A 24,801-nucleotide genomic window follows, 5' to 3' on the forward strand; every position below is an offset into this window, starting at 1 on the left:
ACAAAGCAGCAGAGCTGGGAGAATAAATAAGGGGTGGGAAGTAAAGATTCTTTCGCAGCTAAAGTTTCTTCCACAAAGTTCAGCCCAGCTGTGCCACCAAGGCATCCTCCTCCTCTGTTCCTCACCTTGCCAGCCATCCTGCTCCTTCCCCACCGCTCCCAGCAAACCCCAGCTGATCCCATCCAGCTCCCAGAGCTGTCCCGCTGCGGTGACATTTGGCAGCCTCACTTTGCTCTATTTGCAAAAAGTCCCATCCACAAAAAGTCTGCAGGAGTCTGAGACTGGGCAGCGACAGAGTCGGATTACAGGGAAGAGCAGAAGGATCCCGATAAAGACTTGGAAAAGGGCAGGGGATGTCAGGGCTGGAAGCGGCTCTCGGGAGCGCTGCTGCCCTGGCTGCTCACAGCAGGCTTTGTGCTGAAGCAGCTCTCTCCTGCACCCCTCTGTCAGGTGCCTGCTTAGGTTATAAAAGCTGATCTGCTGCCAGGTAATGACTTTTATTGTTCCAAGAAACACAAAAACAAGCTCCCACGGCTGTCAGGGAACAGATTTCTGTTTGAATTGCGATTAACAGGCAGGATTTTTTTTATCAGTTGCATGGCCAGGGCTGCCAAGGTTGTATTTTTCCACTAAGCAAGCTCTGACGGTGAAAGTTTGTTCCACCCTTTAGTGCAGGTGTAAAAAGGCTCAGAGACAGCCTTGCATATTTAATCAGGACGGCAGTGGCAGGTTCACCGTGCCAAAGGATTTTCCATAGACAAAGGGGTTTTGCAGGATTTGCAGCACAGGACAGGTTTTGGGGAGGATATTCACTTTGAGGTTCAAGTACACTTCAGGAAAACACGAGTTCCTAACTTCACTTCTCAGTGCCCAGGGATCTCTCCTCTTTTAGCTGCTCCGTTTTTTTTCCTCCCTCGGTGTCAGGTTGAAAGTTGGCGAGGGCTGACGCGCGCTGCTGACGACAGAGCTGCTTCGGAGGGGCAGCTCACGTGGAAGAACTTCAGAGGCAGCAGCACATCATCCCCTCCTTCAAGGGCACCTTCTTCCCAGGAGAAGAGTCCCGGATTTTAGCACCATTATACCCCAGGAAATTTGCAGGACTGCAGCAGGAGTTTGTGGTGCTTTGCTCATCTCGCTGCGTGACAAGAGCACAGCTGCTTGATGCTCACAAAAAGCATAATAGTTGTACGCTGAAGTTCACAACTGCTCAAATTATGTGATTTTACAGCCCTAACCTGCTGTGTGTGCCTGAGCAAAACCATTTTTGGTGGGGCAAAAGTTGGATCTGACTCTTTGAGTATCAGATATGCAAGAACTGGTGGCTCCTTTCTGGAGTATGGGAAAGCCAGAGTCCTGCTGCTCCCTCAGCATCCTTCTCCCTTTTACCAGCATCAGGAAATCAAGCTCCCAGCTGCCTCCCACACCCATCAGCTTCCCTGGGAAGGGGATGGCACAGCAGGGATGCTGTCCTGCCCCACAGAGCCCATGAGAGGTGCAGTTCTGTCCCAGGGTTACCCCTGCACCCAGAGCTGCTGTTGGAACCCCCCTGCCTGGCTCTGGCTGTGCTACACCAAACTCACAGAAACACCAGACCCAAGTCACTCTAGTGACAATCTCCAGCAGGAAAGAATTTATTTGGGTCTGGGTAAGAAAAAATCAGTGAGTTGCTGGTTACCTGATCCCTTGTCATGATTTTGTTTACAGAGATAGCCCAGCCAGCCAAATACCTCACTCCAGGCAGCACAGGCAGTCTGAGCTGCAAAAAGGATTTAAGGAGATGGGACAGAAAAAGAAAAGCACTATGAGAATTTGTGCCAAGCCTTAGAGATCTGTTACTAACAGGTTAATTTTTAGACTTAACCTTTCAGGCATTAAAAGTAAACAAGGAATAAGGAAGCTTATTCCTCCTTCTTAGGAGAAGGACCATTTTAAATTCACTGTAGCTCAGTGCTCGAGTCTCAGCTGGTTCAAACTGTTACAGCCATCAGGGCAGCCAAATCCACTGCCAGCTGAGAAGGCAGCCTTGGCTCCCTGCCACTGCTCACAATTACATGGGGACAAAGAAAAGCTCAGGTTAAGAACCTGCAGTAGCTTCTAGTCAATTATGTTGTTTAAACCCATTTTTCTCAGTCAAGACCCGAGGCCAGGAGAGTTGAAAATTACAGCTCATCACCTGGAGATTCCACACGAGTTCTGGGACTGTGAAATGCAGTATTTTAAAGAATATGTAACTCAGATGAATAGAAATATCATAATTTATTCCATTTGTATAAAAAAAAGTTATAATCATGTAACAAAACTATGTCTTCATAAGAAGAAATATATTATTTCACATCATAAATAAATCAGCAAACATACAACCCTTGGCAACTCAAAAAAAAGCACTCGCCTGGTGCTTTCATGTCAGTGCTTGGGAAACAAGAAGAGCTGACAGATATACACACACAGGATTATAGTACCAAAAAATACTGAGGTATTTGGTTTCTCTAGAAATGAAACTTTACGTTTGTGAAGGCAAAAAAAAACCAACAAACAAACAACAACCAAACAAAAACCCCAACAACAATGTACTAATGTAAAAATAAATAAATAGGACTGTCATATAAAAGGGGACACCATCAGTGTTGCTCAAAGTGTCCAGGAATGGGAATACTGGTGAGCATGCTACTAAACATGGAGCAGGCTTAGGACAGACAGAAGACAAGGAGGGACAGCTCAGGAAGAGCCAGTGTCCTTTGATCTCTGTGTAGACATCCAGACATTTGCTCGAGAAGTCAGAAACACCTGGTTTCTCTGGCATTGGGTGAGCTCCTCTCCATCTACGACACCAAATGACTCCCCACAAAACACAAGTGACACTGTCCCTGTAGTTATTGCACTTCTGAGACAGCAAGTCTGAGTCCTGGCCATGTTCTTCACCTGCTTTCTCAGCAGCTCGGGGAAGTAGTGATGGGGCTCTGAAGGTAGTTTAAAGCACTGGACGTGGTGTGAACCGGGATGGAGACGGGGAAGTTGAAGACCGTGGTGGTCGATGCCCCTCTGTCCAACACCGACATCGCGGGGCTCCCAGCTTCTGCTGAGCAGTTGGGGGCGAGGACCTGCGACTCAAACTGCAGCAGCTGCCCCATGAAGCTGAAATTTGGGGAGATGATGCTTCTCCTCTGCTTGACAAACTCGAAGGCTTCGTCCAGCTTGACTCTGTTGGTCCTCATGAGATAAGCAAGGCAGATGGTGGCTGAGCGGGAAATGCCAGCCTGGCAGTGCACAAAGACCCTTCCTCCCTCGTTCTTCACAGAGTCTGAAAGAATCAAAGTGCACAGTTAGCAAACAAGTCTCGCTGCTTCCAGAGGTGGGAAAAGCACAGACTGTTGTTTTACATTCCTTTAATCCATCCCTTCCTTAGCCTAATAGGTGCACCCGGAGCTTTTGAGACAAAGGGAGTCTTTGTCCTGAGGAAAGCAGCTCTTTTCACTCTGGGCTCCAATTCCAATTATCCTAATAGCTCCTCCAGGTCACTTTAGCAGTCTTGCAAGATTACTTTAATAGTGATCCGCTTAAATTCACTCTTTTCTGCAAGACCAGTGCCTCTTGAATCAAGATTTCAAGCAGCTTTACGAAGCTGAGATTATGCCTTTGAGTAGAATTAAACTAATGGAAATGTCCCCCGAGTGTAGCTTCCCAGTGGAATGCTATTCCCCAATCTCAAGTGGAGGTTCTACTGGGGAAAAACCATGCCAAAAATCGCTTCCCAGGGGACTTTAACCCAGAAAAAGCACGGACAGCAAAGAGAGCTCATTTACCGATGAAATCGATAGCCTCGTTGAACCAGGAGCTGATATCTGCCTTGTGGTTGTCCTCCACGGGGATGCTTTTATACTGGTAGTGCCCTTCGAAGTGGTTGGGGCAGTTGGCCGAGACATTGATGAGCGCCGTGATCCCCAAAGCGTCCAGCATGTCCTTGCGGGAGGCGTGATAGGCGCTTCCCAAGTACAGGAACGGCAGGATTTCCACGGGCCCTCCCTGCAAGAGAGAGAGGAAGGGCAGCGGTCACCCCCGGCCGGAGCTGGGCGGCAGCGCCCGCCCCGCCGCCCGCTGTCCCCCCGGCGCTCACCTGGTCGTAGAGCGGGGTCCCGCAGGAGCTGCAGCCCGAATCGGCGCTGCCGGGAGCGGGGCTGGCGCTCAGGGGCAGGCTGAGCCCGGCGGGGGCGGCCGGCTTGGTGCACAGCTCGGAGCAGGAGGACGCGAAGGCTTCGTAACCTCCTGCGGGGGCAGAGCGGAGAGAGGGGCGCGGGGTGAGCGCCGCGCGGCCGGGGGGCGAGCGGGGCGAGCCGGCCCGGCCATCCCCCGGTCCCCTCCGGCCACCGCGGGGCCACTCACCCTTGAGGAAGCAGATGCGGGCGCCGCGGGCCTCCCTGCAGAGGGTGCCGAGCGCCAGCAGCATGGTGCTGTCGCGCTTGGGCACTTCCAGGTCGGCGCTGCGCTCGTCCAGCAGCACCACGGTGTGGAAGAGCCCCTGGCGCAGGCGGGCGCGGAGCTCCTCGTTGGGCACGACGTGCTCCAGAGCCAGGGCGCCCTTGGCTCGGCGCCGCACGATGGTGCTCAGGCGGACGTTGCAGGAGCCGCGGATGTGAGCGGCGTTGAAGGAGAAGAAGGAGCGGCAGTCGAGGACGAGGCACTGCGCGCCGCGCTCCTGCAGCAGCCCCCGCAGCGCCTCGCACTCCAGCGCGCACACCCGCAGGTTGACCATGGCTGGGCAGCGAAGGGATGGCGAGGGCAGGGCGGAGGTGGCGCTGTCCCCGAGTGTCCCGGTGTCCCGGCCGCGCTCCGCCGCACCCGCCCTTATATGGGGGCCGCGCCGGCGGGACGGCGTTTTCTCAATGGGGCCGCGTCACGTGGTCGCACCGGGGGGCGGGGCCACAGCCGTGGGTGACGTCACCCTGGCCGCGCGCCAGGCCCCGCCGGCGTGACGTCATGGGCCGCGGGGAGGTGTGTGTGGCCCCCCCCGCTCCCCAAAAAACACAGCTGGACACATCTGGACACACCGATACACACCTGTGCACACGGGTGCGCGCACAGACACAGCACAACACACCCCCGAGAGAAATAAATGCTTACAGAAAGAGAATTAAAAATATATAAAAAAAATATATCCAAATATAAAAATAAATATATAAAAATAAGTATCTATAAATATAAATATAAATATAAATATAAATATAAATATAAATATAAATATAAATATAAATATAAATATAACCATAAATATAAATATAAATATAAATATAAATATAACCATAAATATAACCATAAATATAAATTTATACAAATATATATAATATTAAAAGTTAAAACAGAAAAATAGATGCATATCTTAAAATAGAAAAACATGCATTATAATAATAATTTAATGTATATTAAATTATAAAAATATATACATATATATGCACGTATAGCATGTATGTATGTATAACACATATTATATGTACATATACATATACCTATACATATATGTATATATGTGCATTTTTATATACATATATATGTATATATAGGTGTGTTTATGGGTATATGTGTCTATGTATCTATGTGTCTATATATTTATAAATATGTATATATATCTGTATATATTTATAAATATGTATATATGTGTGTATATCTGTATGGAGGTGTATATATATTTATATATAAATCTCTGCAGAAGAAATCCCCCATGCCCAGGGCTGATCCCCAGCACGGGAAGCAGAGCAGGGGGGATGGAACAAGATGATCTTAAAGGTTCATTCCAACCCAAAGCAACCCGTGGCTCCCTGAAATACCCCGTGTACACACATGTACTCTGTGTGTGTGTGGTCCATGGGGACACAGGGACATGGTTTAGTGGGGTTTAATGGTTGTACTCAATTTTTAGGGGTGTTTTCCAAGCGGAATTATTCCGTGCTTCCACACCCGCTCATCCACCCTCGCCTTCACACTCCCCCACTCTGTGCCCACCACAGCTGGGTCCCCTCCCTGCCAGCTGTCCCTGTCCTCTGCCCCTTTATCCTTCCACCCCCAGCACTGGCTGCTCCCTCCTTTCCCAGAGAATTCCAGGCAAGGAGCAGCAGTGGGGGAAGCTTTGGATGAGAGCGTGATTATTCCCCTAAAATAGATGTATAAAGGAACGAGCACACACATACATATATTTGTATTCATGCATAGCCATATCTGCAAGTACAGACAAACCCACACTTAAATATATACGTGTGTGCATATATTTGTGTATATATTTATAATGTAAACACATATTTGAGAGTCATTCCCATCATGTTTCATGGATATGGAAAAAAACCATAGCAGACCCAGGCAAAGTTCACTTTTCCCCACTGAGAACTCCCCCAGAGAGTAACTGGCAGGGCACTGGTGGGATGTCTCTTTCTTTTCTCCCCCTCTTCAGTGCATCAGCACTTCCCAAAAGTTTTCTTGTTTTTTTTTTTCTGTGGATGACTGGTTTCCACCGAGCCACTCGGGTGTTTCTTACTCAGGGCTTCCAGTCAGCGCTGCAGCCACTTCCCCTGCTCTGCTCCGTGTGTCCCCTCCGTGTGTCCCCAGTGCTCCCCATCCCTTTCCCCCTGCAATTCCTCTTCCCCCAGCCCTGCCCCACTGCTCCCAGCCGCTCTTTCCTCGCCCAATTCCTCAGTTTTGTGTTTTCACTTCCCCCCTCCAGCTGCGCCTTTTGGAGGAGACCTCTGCGCCCAGCCACCCTCACTGCAGGGCTCCTCTCCCCTCTCCTGCCCCACCATCTCTCCTCACATTTTCTGTCCCCCAGACTTTGAGCACCTCAGACCAGCCGGGCTCTGTGTCTAACTGAGATCTCCAGGGTTTTCCAGGTTCCCAAGGGGGTCCAGGAGTGGGGGCACGGACAAGGGCACGGACAAGGGCACGGGTGGGTGAGTGCCAGCTCTGGCTCACCCACAGGATTGTCTCCGCTCTGCTGAGCAGTGGGTTTTTCTGCCAGAACTGCAGCCTCAAAGTGAATCTGTTATTTCAACACGTTCCTTTAAAATAAACACAGGATTGCACTTTTCATTCCATTTATTTATTGTTGTTCTTTCGGCAGTGGGCTGGAAGCAGATTGCGGGAGGAGCGCTCCCGCTCTTGGGTGCTGGGAAATGACTTCTCTCCATCACACCAGCACCCACTGGCACAGAGACCCCACAGGACCCACCAGCTGGGCAGGTGACACACATCCCACCACAGGGACCTCACCCCTGCTGGCAGCAGACCCCTGGATGTGTTCCCAGCCAGCATCTCAAAAGATGTGATATCACCGTGCCACCGAGCTCTGGTGACTTTGCACATCGTCTGTCCAACACCAGCCGGCCCAGATCGTTCTAAGGAGATGAACAGCAGGAATTCTCCGTGATGGATTCTTTGCCAGCTTCTTGCAGCACAAGCCAGCACGACAGATGGCCACAAGACAGGGCTGTATTCATCATTTTTCCTGGAGGAAATGGACCTCAGACACGTAGCTTTCTGTGGGTCTGTGCCCAGGAATCGCTTCACTTTTCTGCTTTGGAGAGTGATGTGGGATGTGGATGTGTGATTTAAGGTATCTCCTGGCAGGAGCATGGGTGAGGCAAAGAGTCTGTCCAGCCACAGAGGAGAGCCCCTGTGGGATTAGGAACTGGGGACATCCTTAGAATAAAGAAATCACAGAATGGTTTGGGCTGGAAGGGAATAAAGAGCGTCTGTTCCACTCCCTGCCTGGCTCACAGGTATCCCTGTGCACTAAACCCTTCTCAGTGTCCCACAAATCTAAAAGACAGAGATATTTATTCCCCCAAGTCCAGCATCTTCAATTTTCCCTGATTTTAAAGCAATTTCCAGGCCTGCCACCTACCCAGCCAAGGGACAATGTGCTCTCAATGACATCCACTTTTCTCATCATGATGTTAACCAGTGCCACACAAACATTGAACATGAGCCAGGAGCCTGGGCCGGGTTCCTTGGCTGCTCTGAGCCAGAGCAGGGATGACACCCCACGGAGGCCTTTGCACAAAGGGAATTTACCTCCACAACAATGGTAATTGCTTTTCGATGCACTTATGTAACTGTGAGACTTTTGAATCTGGTCTTGTTTATACCCGGTGTAAATCAGGAAGAAAAGAATTCATCACATGTGGCAGTGTGTACTTAATCACTCACAATCCTGGGCTGGCTATTTCCTCGCTTTATTTTTGTTTTCTTTTCTTAAATAAACCTGCAGTAAGAATGCAAGAAAGCAGAATACAACACAGGCCTGAAGTGGCTTTTAGAAGCTCAGGCCTTGAATGAAGGGTTCGTTTTCCTGCCCTAACAAAAGCCAGGAAATACAAAATTAACCCCTTCCTCCAAAACAAGCCCTGTTTGCACTGGATGCCTTTGTGAGGGTAAGAATAGAAACATGAGCATGGAGTGTGGGGGTGGGAGGTGACGCTTTTCTGAGAGCAGATGGGACCCACTGCCGATTCCCTTTATCCCTGGGGCTTAAACAGTTCCCTGCTCTCTGCCAAAACATGTCCGAGGACATGAGGACATGAGGACATGAGTGTGAGCATGAAGGACTTCTTGGGAAAATGACTTCATGGCACTTTCATCATGACACAGCTGAGTGTGGGTTTTTTTGGTCTCAGCAGAACCTGAGACCTGTCCTGGCTCCTCCAGGGACCGGGTGTCTCCCAGTGCAGCCTGGGCTGATGGTTTTTGGAGATGACAGAGCTGCAGAGATGTTCTGCTGTGCCTGACAGCGATGCCAGCGTGTCCCAGCTCGGTGACAAGTGACGATAACCCCTGGCCTGGAACGGGCCCATTGCACAAACCAGTTACCCAGTCACACTGGTTATTCAGGCTTTTTAACCAGTCACCCATGGCCAAAATCAAATGGAACCACTCCAGAATTACGGCACCACTGGAACAGACCCCAGCCTGGATCTCGCTGCCCTTTCAGTGCAAGTTTTGCCTGAATAAAGATATGAAGTATCAAGCCCCAACACTTGAGACACAGGACAAAAATGCATGTGGGAACATTTGGAAACCGTGCTGGATGCATTTCTTCAGCATGTGTAACATTTTCTCTGAATTCAGTTTCACAACCCAGCATTTCCTTTTGTAAATATTTGGACAGATTTTACAGAGGCACAGATTCAGAAGAAACAGAAGGAAAAAGAAAGGAAAGATACACAGGGAGAGAGAGAAATAAAAAGATAAGGAAGCAAGCAAGCAAGGAAGGAGGGAAGGAAAGATACAGAGAAATAAAGAAAAAGAAAGGGAAACGAAAAAGAATTCAGAGATGAAAGGTCACAATAAAAAGAACACAAACATTATAGAATTACTGATGACTCACACTACAATGAAAACATTATTTTTTTATGCATTTAAATCCCAAGATTTAACCCTTTGGCTAGGGTTTGGCCGAACTCAGACTACCTCAAATCTTTCTTCTCGGGGTAACTTCTACCAGCATGAAAAAAACAGCTCTTGGACAGATAGGCTGGAAACCTGGGACATTCATTTCTGTGGGCCACGAGTGGAAAGGGCCGGTGTTGGAGCTCAGGGATTTCAACCAGGGACACATCTGGATCCTGCTGGACCTTGGGGGATGTGGAAAAGCCCTTTCTGTCAGCCCTGCCTGAGGAAATGTCATCTCTCTGCTCGGCTGGCACAGCAGGGGCTGGCACAGCAGGGGCTGGCAGCGCTGGGTGCCAGTCCTGCACAGAGGGACCACAGTGGGCACTGCTGACCCTGGGCTCCTCTCCACCAGCTGCTGGGAGCTCCCAGCTCTTCCTGAACTGCTCCAAAATGTGAGGGTCCCAGAGCTGCCGGTGTGACCCTGTACCTGTACCTGTACCCTGTACCTGTACCCTGTACCCTACACCTGTACCTATCCCCTGTACCCTACACCTGTCCCCTGTACCTGTCCCCTGTACCTATACCTGTCCCCTGTTCCCTGTTCCCTGTACCTGTACCCTGTACCTGTCCCCTGTACCTGTACCTATACCTGTCCCCTGTACCTGTCCCCTGTACCTGTCCCCTGTACCTGTCCCCTGTACCTGTATCTGTCCCCTGTATGTGTACCTGTACCCGCATGTTCACCTGGCACAGCACCCACCAAACACTTGTCACAGGCTGAATGCCGGGATTTGCAGTTTGGACATCCCCCCATCCCAAATTCTGCCCAGCTCCACTCTGCTGGAGCAGCTCAAGTCCCAAGTTCTGCTTTCTCCTGCAGTGACTCACGGAGCTGCCTCAGGCAAGTTGCTTAGTGCTGCGTTTTAACATGATTACAGGCATTACAGAGCCAGCCTGGGATACCTTGGATTTGAAATTCAAAATCGTTAAATACCTGCCTGCAAAGGAAAATCTCTGGGAATTAGTGGCACTGATACACTTCACAGCTCTGGGATCAGCTTAGTAGGGCAAATGGTTTAGGCAATTTAATCTTTCATTTAATTACCTCTATTAATCTGCTATGAATCATGCCTTGCACTAGGCATAAGGGTATTTATTTAATAAAATCGCTGTATTTGTAAAGTTCTTATACTTCAAGATGAAAGGCATTAGATACACAATAAAATATACTTATGGGAAATTATTCCTCCTATTGCTGGGGCGGGTATTTTCTCCACAACATCTGCTGATGGCTGGTGGGGCAAGGCAAGGCTTCCGTGGGAGGAGGCTGAATTTGAATAGAAAACAACTGACGTAGCTCGAACCAAGGAGCAGGGAGAGGCGTGCTCTCCTCCCCAGAAACATGAGCCTTGGGTTTATTGCCTGTCAGGTGATGTCAGCGTTTTGTGGGTGCAGTGACTCTCTAAGAGCTTCAGATTCCCAGAACCATCCATTCTCATAAAGCTTGAGATAAGAGCTGCTGAGGCATTGCCATTTGCAAGTTGCTCTTCTGTTCTTGTCTTTCCAGCGAGGTGAAGGCATCAGAAAGGGACGTGGCACACGGGAGGCTGATGTTGAACCTGGAATTACTCTGCCCCTGAGGACAGAACAGAACTGGAAGGGATAGAGCTGGAGTTTGGCATCTTTTCCCTGTCCTGGAGCCACCACAAACCTGTTCTTCACTCGTGGTAGCTCCATCTCTTCCCACCAGGGAAGGGTCTATAAAGTCAGTGTGAGAAAGAATTTCATGTCCACACGTTAACAGCTTCTCCCAACTCACAAATAACTTTAGGTGGATGAAGCCAGCTTGGGATAACACAGGACTTTTAGGGCAGAAAGCTGCAGAGCTGATGGAAAGGCATTTCTGTCTCCTCCTGAAATCCTGTGCTGAGAGCAGGAATCAAGGGAAATCCTCTTGCTGTACTTCCACTGCTCATCTGTGCCACTTCTGCCATCCTCCAGGTCTAAATTTGTCCCACTTCTAATGGCGTTAAAAGGGGTTATTTGCTGAGGGGACAGAAAGGGAGGATGTAACAGCAAAAGCAACTGGAAACTGTTCGAAATAAAGTGAGGTTTCTGTTATTAGAAAACAAAATTCTTCATTCCTGGACTATGGAGTAACTCAGTGTGGGGACCCAAGAGTGACCCTTCATGTCAAAAAGTAAAGAAACTTGTAAGGAAAGCAAGGCACCAAGAAATTCCAGTGGATATTACACCGCCCATGCTCCAGCTGAGCCCTTTTGTTACTCTTGTTCCTTTTTCTGTGCTTTCTTAATCTGAGCTTCCAAGGTGTTTATAACCAATGGTGGTGTTTAAACCGTAACTGCTAAAAAATCCCCCCCGTGTCGGTAAATACAGAAGTGCTTATTCATTCTGTGCCCTGCACTTTTTGTGACAATGTTTGCAAAATGACACGATTCCCTCATGTGATGGAGGGAGGTGATGTGTGTAATAGCGGTCAGTGAAAACACAGCATTACTCATAGGGGAGAAGAACACTTGGCTCTTTGGGATGTGAAAACCTTTAGGCTGTGGAAAAAGCCAAGCTTGGGGTTGTTTCCAGGAGCACAGAACACATGGGGCAGGGTGAGTCACCTCTCTGCCACTCGAGGGGGACAGGGTGTGAGATCCACGAGAGATGATCCATTTCTTTATCCCTGAAATGCCTTGTCATGGCCACTCCTCACCCTCTCACGTTGCTCATGGGCCACTTGATAAAACCCAGGGCTGAGCTGATGTCACGGCCCTGCTGTGAAAGCTCCAGGTGAGTCCAGTTTCGTGCTGTGCTCTGAAGTGCTGGACAAACTGTTTCTTGGTGGGGATGGATGAGGAGTGAGGTCACACAGCAGCACTGGCTCAAATGAGTTTGCCCAAACATGGGACGTTTCTCCTGAGGGGTGGCCACGTGTGTGGACAGATGCCCTGTGGCTCTTGGAGCCTGTCTCCAGCTGTGATTTCACCTCGGCCGCCGCTCAAAATCCAGAGCTCTGTTTAGAGAGAGGCCCAGCCCAAGGGATGCTCACATGAACACACTTCTGAGAGAGTGCTTCTTACAGCTGCTGTGCTGTAAGAACAGCATTAAAATCCCAAAAAAGCTATCCATAAAAGGATGAGGGGAGCACTAAAATGGAAATGGCTGAAAACTGGGGGAGACTTTCCTATGAGTGTGGCATCTCCTGGAGGGCATGAGCAGCCAGAGAGACCCACGATGGTCCCAGCCTCACCTGGATCATCCCAGCCTCACCAGGATGGTCCCAGCCTCACCAGGATGGTCCCAGCCTCACCAGGATGGTCCCAACCTCACCTGGATGGTCCTGACCTCACCTGGGTCATCCCAGCCTCACCCCGGGTCTGCTGAGGCTGGCAGTGAGAGGGGGAAGGCAAGAGATGCTCTCAGAATTTAAAACTGATCTCAGCACTGAGAAGCTGTGTCTCACGTGGAAATCGAGGATAAGAGTCCAAGTGTTTTCCCAAGGCCTGACACAGTTATTTCCTTATGTTTTTATGTATCTTACAGCCATCTCTGAGAATGCTCTCCTGCAATCAGGTCAATCAATCATTAACACTCCCATCTCCCAGTTAATGGGTTGAGCCAGTCACAGACACAACTAGGCTGGAGAAAAAACAAATTTGAATTGAATAACTGAATAAAATAAGGGATTTCTGTTAAACACGCAAAAAGAAAAAAAAAACAAAACTGTTATACTGGCTATGTTTGAGCACATTTATTTGAACACAGCCCCTAACTTGGACACACAGGGTTTCAAAAATGTGTGAAATGTGAGCCAGGGCCTGAACTTCTTAATTTGGCCTCTGATCAATTTAACAGTTCAAGGCAGTTTTTTCCTCTTTTTTTCCCTGTCTGTCCAGTTCAGGTTTAGCTCACGCTCCAGGTTCACCAGTGGGATGAACCATCCATCAGCAATCACTTTTGTTTCTTCTTTATTTTTTTTTTTCTTGAAAAAGAGGAACAAGAAGTGAAAATAGCTGAAGGAGTGGGGCACATTCTCAAATGGTAAATACAAGAGGAGCATGAATCATCCCCTTATAGAAATGACGAGAAAGGATGGAAAAGGTAACGGTTTGGGAGAAGCAAGTTATGTTCTACATGGCTGATTCAGCTCTCTGGAGTGAAAATGAATCATCAGAATATTTAAATCATATTACCAGTATTAACACACACAAAACCCCCAAGCTCAGGAAACCTTTGTTATGAAACAAATTCGATAGCAGGCAACAAAAGAACAAAGGAGCGCTTGCTGAAACCCTGTGCTCGGTGCTGCTGCGTGTCCCAGCCCACAGAACCTCGGAAAATCGGAGTTTGCTGCGATTGCCATCACAATGCCCCACTTAAAACAGAGCACTGAGGAGCCTCACAGCCCCAAACCCTTCAGAAAAAAACAGACAGACCCTCCTGGACCTTCCTTTGACACTGGGGCAGTGACACAAAGTGTTTAAAAGGAAGGAATTACCCACTGGAGAGTGCATTCTCTGGGGTAATTACTCTTGAGGAAGGATTTATTTCTCCTGAGCAGCACACTCACTGAGTGGATGGCACAGACAGCAGCTCACAGACCTGAGGAGGAGGTTTGACACCAGAGCATTTTCTTATCTAATTGAACCCCAGCCCAAGGTACAGCATTAATGAAGCTGTAACACACCAGATTTCAGGCAGGCTCCAGGTGGAGATAACAGAAAGGTCAAAGGACGATTTTAAATCCCTTTATTTTCCTTCCACCAGCCTGGCTCAGCTTAGCTTGGCTGGGACAAAAAGCGACCCGTGTGTCTGGGGATGTTTTCTTTGCAGAGGAAACAGCCAGTACCAGGATATATCACAGCAGAGGCAGCAAAGCAAACCACAGGACTCCTTTACATAACCAGTTGTGAAGGTTTTCTAGTGAGAGATCTTGTTCAGAAAAAATACATTTGTGTATTCTGTAAAAGTTTGTCACATTTACATTTCTCAATACCAGAACATGCTTGTTCAATAGCTGGAATGCTCAGAGGGATCAAGATGAGGTAGAAACCCATCTCCAACTGATTTCTGGTTTGTGTTTTTAGTCTAAATCTTGTCGCTTCTTTCTCAAATCTCCAATTTTATCTTTCAACACTGGCACTAAGGAACAAAAGCTTTCATTCTCTGCAAGAACCCTAACGGAGATTAGCCAAAAAAATCCTGAGCAGCTATCTTTAACAAAAAAAAAATACTTTTAACTAAAGAAATGTATATTCCTGAAGTAAACATGGACAGGAAAGGCAGAAAGGGAGACTGACAGGCAGGGAGACAAACTCTGCTCCACAGAGAAGCCTCTGAAACATCTGGAATGTTGCAGTGAAAGGTTATTTACCAGGACTGTCAGCCAGGCCCAGTGCAGATGGTTCTCATTAGCCTGAGATCAAGAGACCAGCAAGGCTAAAAATATGTGTTTGCTTTTTTAGAAACTGGACTTGGTTTTCTGTGCCTCAAAAATAATAATCAGCCTTACGCAACTCCTGTAACTTAGAAGTATTTTCTTGGAATATTGTTTGGCACTCTGGTTGGGATGCAGACTCTGTGCCATTGCTATTACTCACACGTCCCTTCCCCCTGAGGGTTTGGTGATGTATCTTTTACTTAGAAACAGGAGGATGGCACATTACGCCAAAAAACGATGACTTTTGTTTATAAAGTGGCAAAATATCTGAATTTCTGCTCTGGGCCAGGCTCTTGCCTGGAGTAAATGTGGGCAGCTTCCCTGGAATCCGCTGGAATGTTGGATGAAGTCACTGGAGGGGGCAGAGAGCCACTGGCAGCAGCACATTCTGTGCCAAGCAGGGCACCTGGGGCAGGTTGGGAATGCTCATGGTTTTCTTGGGAATCTGTTTGGAAATAGTTGGTTAAAAGCAATGGGAAAACGTTGAGTTACGGCAGGAGCCTGGCTCAGTGAGAAGAAGAGCAGGAAACCGTAATTCCAAGGGGAGATGAGAGGTTCTGATTTCTGCTGACATGGTTTATGAGGCCACCTCCCCAGAAATCCACCTGCCCTGGAGGCACTGGGGACTGAAATCAGATCAGCAGCTCTTGCATTGCCCATCATAACAGATTCTGCATGGAAAGCTCTGACTGTCAGCCAGCAGAGCACGGGGAGAGGGAAATCTCATTCCACAGGGAACGCTTCAGAGCTTCTCAATGGGCTTTTGCAGCTCCAATTCAGATTTTGAAACCATGGCTTTAGTGGAAGGGAAAAGAAAGGAAAGGAAAAGAAGGGAGGGTGAATATGTGGTCTAATGAACAATTCTTAACTAAAAGATTTGAGCTCTCAGTGGAAATACCAAAGAAAATTGTTCACATCTTTCTGATGGACTCAAAGTGAAAAAACAGGCTTTGGAAGAATGCATTTGATAAAATTCCCACTGCCATGGGCTGTCCAGTTGTGACTGGCAGAAGAAAGGCACAAGGCCTACCGGAACCTGTTACTAAATCAAATATTTTTGCTTGGGAAATAGAATTTGGGAGGACACAGACCTTAAGTTTTAAGCCTGGGTACACCAAGGTAGTGTGGCCACCAGCAGAAAGCCGATCAGATGATAGATGAGTGCACTCTGTCACTTAGCTTTGAATCACTTCCTTCTTTTCATTTGTTTTCTTGAGGTCAGTACTGCCAGAAAAAATAATATTTGGAGGGGGAAAAGTGTGATCACTGCTTCTCTCATGGGGTTTCAGTTTGTGAAGGATGATTTCTCAGAGAGGCTGGCTGCAGTGGGAGAGGTTGTGAGGTCTGTCCTCCTGGAGAGGAGATCTACAAAAATGACTTTGTGGGGTTTTTTTTTTGAGATTTTGGGGTTTGGGCTGTTTTTCTGAGCAGGGCAGTAGAAAAAGCACCCCTGGTGTCTTTCTGTCAGTGAAGAACAGTTCAAACAGGCTGCAATGAAAGCAGGGAGCTCTCCTGCTTCCTTTGGAAATCAGGGACAAAAAGCAATGGACAGAAACTGATACACCTGAACATGAGGAAGAACAACTTTCCTGTGCAGTGCCCAGCCCTGAACAGAGAGCAGAGAGGGGATGGAGTCTCCCTCACTGGGGATCTTCCAGAATTTTCTGGATGCAATCCTGAGCCCTGCTGGAGCAGGGAGGTGGCACCAATGACCCACCCTGGTCCCTTCCAAGCTGGGATTTCTGTGAGATACCAGAGGCAGCCTCAGCAGCAGAGCAGGGGGAATGTGCTGGATCTCCTGGGAGAGGGAGCACTGGGGTGTGTAGGGATGTCTTCTGTCACCTCCCAGCAGCATCAAACTCACCTCAGGAAAAGAACAGAAGCAGATACAAAAAAAAAAAAAAAGGTGAAAGTCAGAGCTAGCAGGAGCGTGGTCAGAATGAGTAAACAATCCCCAAAGTATTCAGTGACAAATTCCACTCTCATACACAGAACTATTTTTTTGGGGGGTGTTTTTTTTGAGCCCAGCACTGAGCATTTCTTGAAATAACATCAGCCCCCTGTCCAGGGCTGTGCTCCGCTCAGCAGGGCTGGCAGCTTGGCAAGCGGGCGACCTTCTGTGTAATGTATAATTCAAGTATCCAATACACAAATGATTGCAGCAGAGGCAGAGAACATGCAAATTATGTCCCACATCCTGCTGTTAGTCATCCTCGGGGGGAAAACTCACCCCTCCAGAGCCAGGATCCCAGAACACACTGTATGTTTGTTAATCCTCACTTTTTAAAGTGTTTCAACAGCAGCAGCAACCTCACAGCCCTCCTCTTGAAAATGACTGTAACCTAAAACTCTTGGAGTAAAAGACTCAGTCCTCTCCCCAAAAATAGCAAATGAATTATCCATATTTCGTTTTCCTGCTGCAGAACAGTTAGAGGTATTAATTTAAAATATGATAGCAAATTACACAGAATCTTCCATCAAAGGGGATCAAAGCACTTTGCATATTAATTACATTTCAGAATAGGTCTCTGAGCTAAGCTTTATTACAGGAGATAGTGAGTTCTAGGGATTCATCTGGGTGAGAGGAAATCAGGACACCTGGGATTTACTGCCTGTGACGTGCTGCCTAACCTTCCTTCAGATCCCCTGTGCCTCAGTTTCTCTGTCTGTAGGGGAAGAATGGTTATATTTAACTTTGTTTTCAAAGGCTGAGAAAGAAAATCCTCTGGCATAGGGGATGTCTGAGAGTTCAGGTGGCAATTACAGCAGCAGAGCAGTCCATGCAGTAGGAAGGGAGGTGAAGTGACTGATGTACCCAGAGGAGTCCTAAAGCTGCTCTGTCCACCTGGAAATTTCCCACTGGGGCTTCCTTGGAGGTGCCAGGATCACTCCTTCCCCCTTCCTCTCTCAAATATCCTGAAGGCACAACAGGGACCACCCCAGCAACCCTCACAGCCCTGAGCATCTCCTGGGTTGGGAAGCTGCCACTTTCACTGTGACTTTCTAGGAGATAACTTGCTGTTATTTCTACCTGACAGCTCCAAAGATGAGCTCATCCAGGTTTTCAGGGGTTATTAACATGAAATAGGTAGCAAAGCTCCTCTAAAATTTCAGATTTCATTTGAGAGTGATCTACAGGCTTCATGCTTGTTGCTCTGCTTGTGCTCTGTGAGCTTGAGAAACCTTTCTAGAAGAGATCAGAGGGACAAATCCTGCTCATTTCTTAGTGTATCTGGGACAAAATAATTAATGAGAATCAATCTAGAGTCACTTTTTAGCAATAATGACATGAAAAACCATCTCATTTTACAACACTGATAATCAGCAGCTTATGAAAAAAGAATCAAGAGCAAATCCCTTGAACAAAGGTTATTTTCCTTTATACATCATTTAAACAGGTCATGTAAAATGGTGGATGTGACTAAACCTGAGTGGCTGCATGTCACGAGACCAAGGATAAAACGATGAGAATCATTAACAATAAACCAACCCAAGAGTGAGAGGATGGGCCAAGCAGCATCTGGTTCCTCCTTATCAAATATGTCATGAATAACCAAAAGAAACATTTAGCCCAACCTTGGGTGAGTACAGGATTAGATAGGAGTGTGCAAAAGGTTATTTTGATCCCAAATATGGCAAACACCAACTTCCCTTTGGACTTTAGCAGAAAAAGATGTTTTTGAGTGCTACCTGTGTGCCCTGAGAGGTGCTGGACTTTGCTCTCACACAAAATCCATGTGTTGGGGGGACGCCATTCCTGCTATTGCCAAAGCCTGTTTATCTTGCTTAATCATTTACTGGAATTCAATTTGGTGCTGCCTGCAGTGGCAAAGGAGGAAGGGGTCCTGTGGATAAGTCAGTGCACTGGGATGGGGCTTGTTCTATTAGAAAGGGGCTGGGATGAGGTTTGTTCTCTTCAAAAGGAACTGGGATGAGGTTTGTTCTCTTAGAAGGGAACTGGGATGGGGTTTATTCTTCTAGGAATAAACTGGGATGGGGTTTGTTCTCCTAGAAAGGAACTGGGATGGGGTTTGTTCTCTTCAAAAGGAACTGGGATGGGGTTTGTTCTCCTAGAAAGGAGTGGGATGGGGTTTGTTCTCCTAGAAAGGAACTGGGATGGGGTTTGTTCTCCTAGAAAGGAGTTGGGATGGGGTTTGTTCTCTTAGAAAGCAGAATGGCTTGTACAGCACCTGGGAGGAAGAGGTGCTCAGCTGGTCCCGTTTTTTTGGGGAAACAGAGCCAGTAGAAGCTGAAGGACTGGCCAGGAGTGTTCTGGGGTGAGCCCAGACGTTTTGCAGCCAACCCAGTGCTCCCCACGGGGCTGCCCTTCCTCTTTTCCACGTGGCACTGGCAGCAGCAGGAAAGCCACCAACGTCACCGGGGATTTGCTTCTGTCCCATCCAGCACTTGGCACAGAGCCCCCTCCCCAGCTGTGCAGGGCAGGTGATTCCTGCAAACTCCACCAAGAACAGATCCACCCACTGACCCCCATCTCTTCCCTGTGCCTCCCTCGTCTCACCCCCACGCAAAGAAGGCACAGCAGGAGCAGCAAAAGCAAAAACCTGGAGGTTCCTGGGCTGCCACTGCCACCAGTGCCAGCACTTGACAGAGCTGCTCTGAGATTTGGCTTGCTAATGTCTGAGGGGTTGAGATGAGAACAATTATGGAAATGAGAGACAGAAGTCTGGGACAAATGCTGCTGGATTGCTTCTTATGGAGCATGTTCTCATCTGCAGGCCCTTGTAATTGCAAAAAATGGTGCCTTGCAGATACCTTGAAGGGACTGGAGACAGACAGATGCATCCCCTCATCAGGAAGTCTGTCTTGATAGGCAGCCAAAATCCGAGGGGAGCGTGCATTATTTGCTATTATCATCATCATCACCGTCCCTAAGCTCATTTCCCTGGAGATTTAACTCCAGTGGAAATGCATGAAGGGCTGTCCTGGGGTTCACACTGTTTTTGTCAGCTGTGCAGCCACACAGGTCCTTCCCATGGAGCTTTGTGCCTGAGGAACAGGTCACACACTGCCCAAAACCCCCTGAACACTGCTGGATTTTACTGCAAGCTGCACTTAACACCATAAGAGAGCAAAAATCTGGGTGTGCCTGGCTCCCCTCAGACACCGACTCCAGCAGAGGAAAGCAGGACAGCAGAAAATCAGTAGCAACGAGCAAAAGTTGTTTTATTTGTGCCAAAACAAGAGTTTTGAACCCTGAGCTTTTTTTGCATATTGCATGTACAGGAACATGATGTCAACACCTCCGTGCTGCAACAGGAAACAGAAGATAAGACTTGGTGAAGCCTCAGCTCTTCCTGAGAACTGACTTGCCACTGTTTTTGTTTAAGTTGTGCTTTACAAAGCCCAGGTTACCAACACAAATAATCTTTTATGGCAACTTCAGCCTTACTTTTATTTCCCAAACAGTTTTAGGTGATTGCCAGGACATCTAATACTTGCCTAATTTTGAGAAAGATGTGGTAAATGCTGCACCATCTGCAGTTTGGGCTGTACAGCCACAGCGTGGAACTTCTTGACTGGATGACAAAGAGGAATAAAAAAGAAAATGAAAAATGATGTGCTAGTCATAATTACCAGGCATTCCAGAATATATTTCTGGAGAAGTTATTTGTCCTAAAGATTCATATGCCTGCTTTATAATTGCCAAATGACTATGCAAATATTAGCAGTGACATGACAACAAATGACATCCCCCCACGTATGGAAATGAAGCAAAATCTAAATTTACAACCCACTCATTTTCATTATTCATCTAAGCCTAATCACAAGCACTGGGAAATGTCACTGTAAAATCCAGTGAGGGCTTTTTTTTCTGAACTGAAAATCAGAGGGCTGTTTCTTTACTCTGACAGCTCACTGAATTTAGCACCTCCTGCCCCTGGTGTGCTCTCATCCATGGCAGCTGAAATTTGTCTGAGTTTGTGGGGCACTGATGCCTGAGAGCACGGAAAGTGATGCTCCACCAGGAAAGCAGCTCCTGAAAGGAACAGAAGCCGGCACAATGGAGCCACTGATTAAGGAGAACAATCCTAGAGGATTTCCTATTATGCCAAGCTTCAGGAGGAAACAGCGGAGCAACGCAAAGGAAATGAGTGCATTTGCTCAAAATGAAAAGGTCAACCAGCCCCAACTTTTCAGCTTTGATATACATGTAACATTCCAACTCCCATTTTTATCACAGATTATAGCTTCCCAAGGCCCTCAGGAAGTTGACAGAGAGATTGTGAGGTTATTGGGTGGTGTGAGAACGGAACTACCTATGATTTACAAACTTGTCATTGCAGCACAGCCACTTCTGTGCAATGAAGAACAAAGCAAGCACCCAACAGTGTCCCTTTTGCATCCTCATCAGCTTTAAATAACAGCTGCAGTAAGCAGCAGAGAGGTTCAGACTTCCCCCTTAAAACCCTCTGCAAAGGGAGTTTAACAGAATGCAACATGGACAGGTAAAAGCTGATGAACTGCAAGACTACACAGATTCTCCCAGATCTCCTTCACGTGGACATCACTCAAAGTTAAAGAGCAGTGACTGTAAATGCAGCAAAATCCTTGATGCAAAATATTGTTACATTTGGGAAAAAAACCATACAGGACTCCTGGGTTCCATCCACAATAATCCCATTGCCTCTCTGTCACAACTCGATCTCCCTTAAATTTAATTCCCCTATTTATAAAACAGAAACAATAATATTTAACTTTCTGTCATGGGCCATTGTGAAGTGGTGAATCTTCACTGCTTGTCTGAAAACCAAATTATTACTGCCTGAACAAATGGACTATTTCTATTAATGCAATAGAGGCAATGGGATTAATATTATTTCAGTTATGCCTCAGCTTTCTCAGCTTTTTTACAGCTTTGGAAACCAACTCTGAACCCTTTATGTCTGTTGAAAACAGATGCTGAACTTGTTGATGCAGGTGTAAAAGGGTTTGATGGGATTTTAGCTAGGGAAGGACGCAGCACACAGAGTGAAACCATGGCACTGCTGAGGTTAATGGGAATATTCACAGCATATAATACAAACCAGCTCTTTGTACAGCATCTTTTCTATCTCAAGAGCCTCACTGAGACATAACTAAAATACCAAATCTAAAAGGCTTCCAAACACTACCTCAAGACGAGACTGGTAGGACAGAATTTCAGTCCATGGTACTTGAATGTAAAATGAAAAATCCATTAGTGACTCACATTTCCTAAAGATAGAAGGCAGCATCCTTATGAGTCAGCTTTCTGCTGAGAAAAAACTCCTGCCTTCAATGGAGCAGGAGCCACACCATTGAAAAGAGCTCAATTATCAGCCATTACACTGTGGGACAGGGGGGAACAGGTAATGAAAAGAGCAAAAACACATGAAGGACTCAGCTCATGGATGACCTCCCAGCATTATAAGGCTGACCTTTAAATTCAGTGAGAAATGAGAGTTGCATCAATCTATCACCTGCCTGGGAAATTTACTGCAGACCTCTCTGGGAGTCAAAGCACACATGGGTGCTGTGGCTGCAATGCTAACAAGGGCGGGGTTAAAATAGGAAGGTGGCTGAATCAATTAAGGGCAAAAAAAGAAAAAAAAAGGTAATTAAATGCAGTGAGCATTATCAAATTTGGATGACTGTAAGGGATGAGAAAACTCCTGTAGAGTGTGACAGATAACATCTACAGATAAAGAAACAATCATACATAAGAGGAAACGTGTTGAACACTGACAAAAAAAAGTGATAAGGGTTCTGAAATGATTTAAAGGAAGTTTCTTGCATCTCTCTTAGAGTAAATGAAGTCACTTCTGTGAGCACTGCACTAGCAAGGTACATTTTATTTCTCATCTCTCACTACAGCTGCTAAGTCCTTACCCAAGCAAAACTCCCACCGGAGTAAATTAAATCTTCCTTCTGATTTGAAACAGCAGAACTAATGCAAGAGAAAGCCTTTCAAGCTTGTCAGCTTTTTCACACCTCTGGGCTGCCTGGAGTCACCTGCAGCAGTGCTGTGTCCACATGAATCACAGCACCCTCGGAGCCACACACCAAGGAGGCCAGCGTTTTGGAGGCTGGCATTCTCCCTCAGATTAGTTCTACACTAAATTAATTCCATTGTCTTCATAAGCTTCACTTGTTGTGGGGGGTGAGTCAGAGTTTGGCCCCCCACCTGAAATAATATTATCTGTGGCTTGGGATGGACATGATTCCACTGCGCTGATTTTTCACGCTTCCACTCCTCCTCCTCCTCAGTGCTCCTGGCTGGGATGTGCTGCCCACACAAGGCCACCAGCACAGGGACTGCAGCATCATGCCACTCAGCAGCAGGACCTCTCCTCATTTCTTCCTAAATAAGTTTGCTGTGTCACAGATGACCCATGGATCTTACTAAAACTGACTGATTTCGCAGCGAGAGAACTCTCCATCGAAATTCTTTACTTCCCCCTTCTCTGGCTCCCCCCCCCCAGAATTTACCATCAGTGGCTCAATCACTTTTGCAATTAACAGCAAAAGGCAACAGAAAATTTTCTCCAGGCACTGGTGCTGGGAAGGAACCTTCCCCTGCTGGGGTTCACTTTCAGCTTCACCACCGGTTTTGACCTGTTATTGCCCTCTCTGGGGGAACCACAGCCACCTTACCCCATTTCCCTGCCCTGCCTCAGTAGGAACACAGTGTCACTCACGTGAACTTTACGTGGCCCCACGGGCACCAGGGGAACACCAGAGGTTCCTTATTTACATAAAGCAGCTCCAGCCATGAGTCATGTCTGCCTTGTCACTGTGACGAGGCTCCTGATGGCGAGGGGACGCGCTGCGTCCTCCGTCACTCCGACGTCCCCGACGTCCAGGCTCTTGCAGAGCCTGCAAGTGGGGAAATAACAAAATGTAAAACGTACCCAGGAAATTTCCCTGCAGCATGGGAAAGCTGAGCTTCTCCTACTTCATCTCCTACATCTCATCTGCAAGGCTTTGCTGGCTGTAGCTTGGTGTCCCCCAAGTGTCCATCAAATCTCTGTCCTCCTGGAGAAAGGACTTGTGTGAATTAACATTGTGATTTACATCATTTCCCATCCATCAACCAAGGCCAGAGGGTTCCCTGCTCAGGACTGCTTAGAAAATTGGAAGAGGGCTGAGGGATGTTGTCCTGCACCACAAACCCAGTGGTGACTCAGCTGAGAACATCCCTCTCCATGTCAGCAACAAGTCTACAACACCGGGATTGAGTATTTGTCTGCCATGACTCCCTGAACAAGGGTGGATTTCAACCTCTTTAAGCTTCTAAGTTTTAGGCTTAAGGAGTTAATCTCTGTCCATGGAATGAGGTTACTGCTCTGAATTACCTCTGGAGGAGACCTCTTCCTGCACATGGGCTTGAGAGGGAATCTAGGAAAATCGGTTTCATTAGGCTAATGTTAGCCTCAGTGACTGCCTCCGTAATGAAGTTTTCTTCTTCCTGACGCTGTTCACAGCACTGTCACCAGCAGAAAGGATCCACTGATATGGAAAAAGAACATCAGGGAAATTCCATTGAAATAAGTAGAATTGGAAAGTTCCCTCTTTTTTTTGATTTTTTGGGTTTTTTTTAATAGGATTGTTCCCATGAGGATTTCAGGGAAGAGAATGAGTGAGTAAGTGAGTAAGAAGATGAGGAAGGGGCAGGGAAATACCAAACACTTTCAGTGTACGCCCTCAAACAGTGAATGAAATTTGAAATCAGTAGAATGGAAACATTTGGGATGAAGAATTGAAGAAAGTGAAACACAAAGGATGAGAGACTCATGTTTCAGTGCTGGAAAAGTCATGATGAGCAGGACAGTCATTTTTACGTGTTTGTTATACCCATACTACTAAGCCAACCAAAACAGAAGGGGCTAAATATTGTACCACTGAACCCAACCCAATATTCCAAGGTTTATTGCCTAGAGCTCAGAACTGGGATACCCAAAATCTGTGTACAGATTTCAGAGTCAGCACAGGCCAAAGAATTT

General features: G+C 47.2%; 1 protein-coding gene across 2 annotated transcripts; it reads right to left on the minus strand.

Moving 5' to 3' along the window:
• Positions 1-2,237: 2,237 nt before the first annotated feature.
• On the minus strand, positions 2,238-4,832 carry DUSP1 (dual specificity phosphatase 1). Of its 2 annotated transcripts, XM_005523679.3 has the most exons (4): positions 4,378-4,831; positions 4,112-4,260; positions 3,801-4,020; positions 2,238-3,298 (listed from the first exon to the last, which is right to left on the minus strand). In XM_005523679.3, the coding sequence occupies exons 1-4, from the start codon at positions 4,745-4,747 to the stop codon at positions 2,928-2,930; spliced, it is 1,110 nt and encodes a 369-aa protein (XP_005523736.1). In that variant the 5' UTR covers positions 4,748-4,831; the 3' UTR covers positions 2,238-2,927. The 2 variants fall into 2 exon arrangements, with proteins under 2 accessions (XP_005523736.1, XP_014108484.1); XM_014253009.2 differs by having other exon boundaries at positions 4,112-4,832.
• Between the last annotated feature and the right edge of the window lie 19,969 nt (positions 4,833-24,801).

This window comes from Pseudopodoces humilis, chromosome 17 (genome assembly GCF_049639895.1).
Source record: "Pseudopodoces humilis isolate 2021_Gansu_Grassland_sample_001 chromosome 17, ASM4963989v1, whole genome shotgun sequence".
Lineage (NCBI taxonomy): Eukaryota > Metazoa > Chordata > Aves > Passeriformes > Paridae > Pseudopodoces > Pseudopodoces humilis.

Bases quoted from the DNA above. Each gene is read 5' to 3' on its own strand.
- DUSP1 (XM_014253009.2), bottom strand. From the start codon at position 4,747: ATGGTCAACCTGCGGGTGTGCGCGCTGGAGTGCGAGGCGCTGCGGGGG. The intron at 4,021-4,111 runs GTGAGCGCCGGG...TCTCTCTTGCAG, and splicing joins GGACCCCGCTCTACGACCAG to GGAGGGCCCGTGGAAATCCT. The intron at 3,299-3,800 runs GTAAATGAGCTC...TGATTCTTTCAG, and splicing joins CGAGGCTATCGATTTCATCG to ACTCTGTGAAGAACGAGGGA.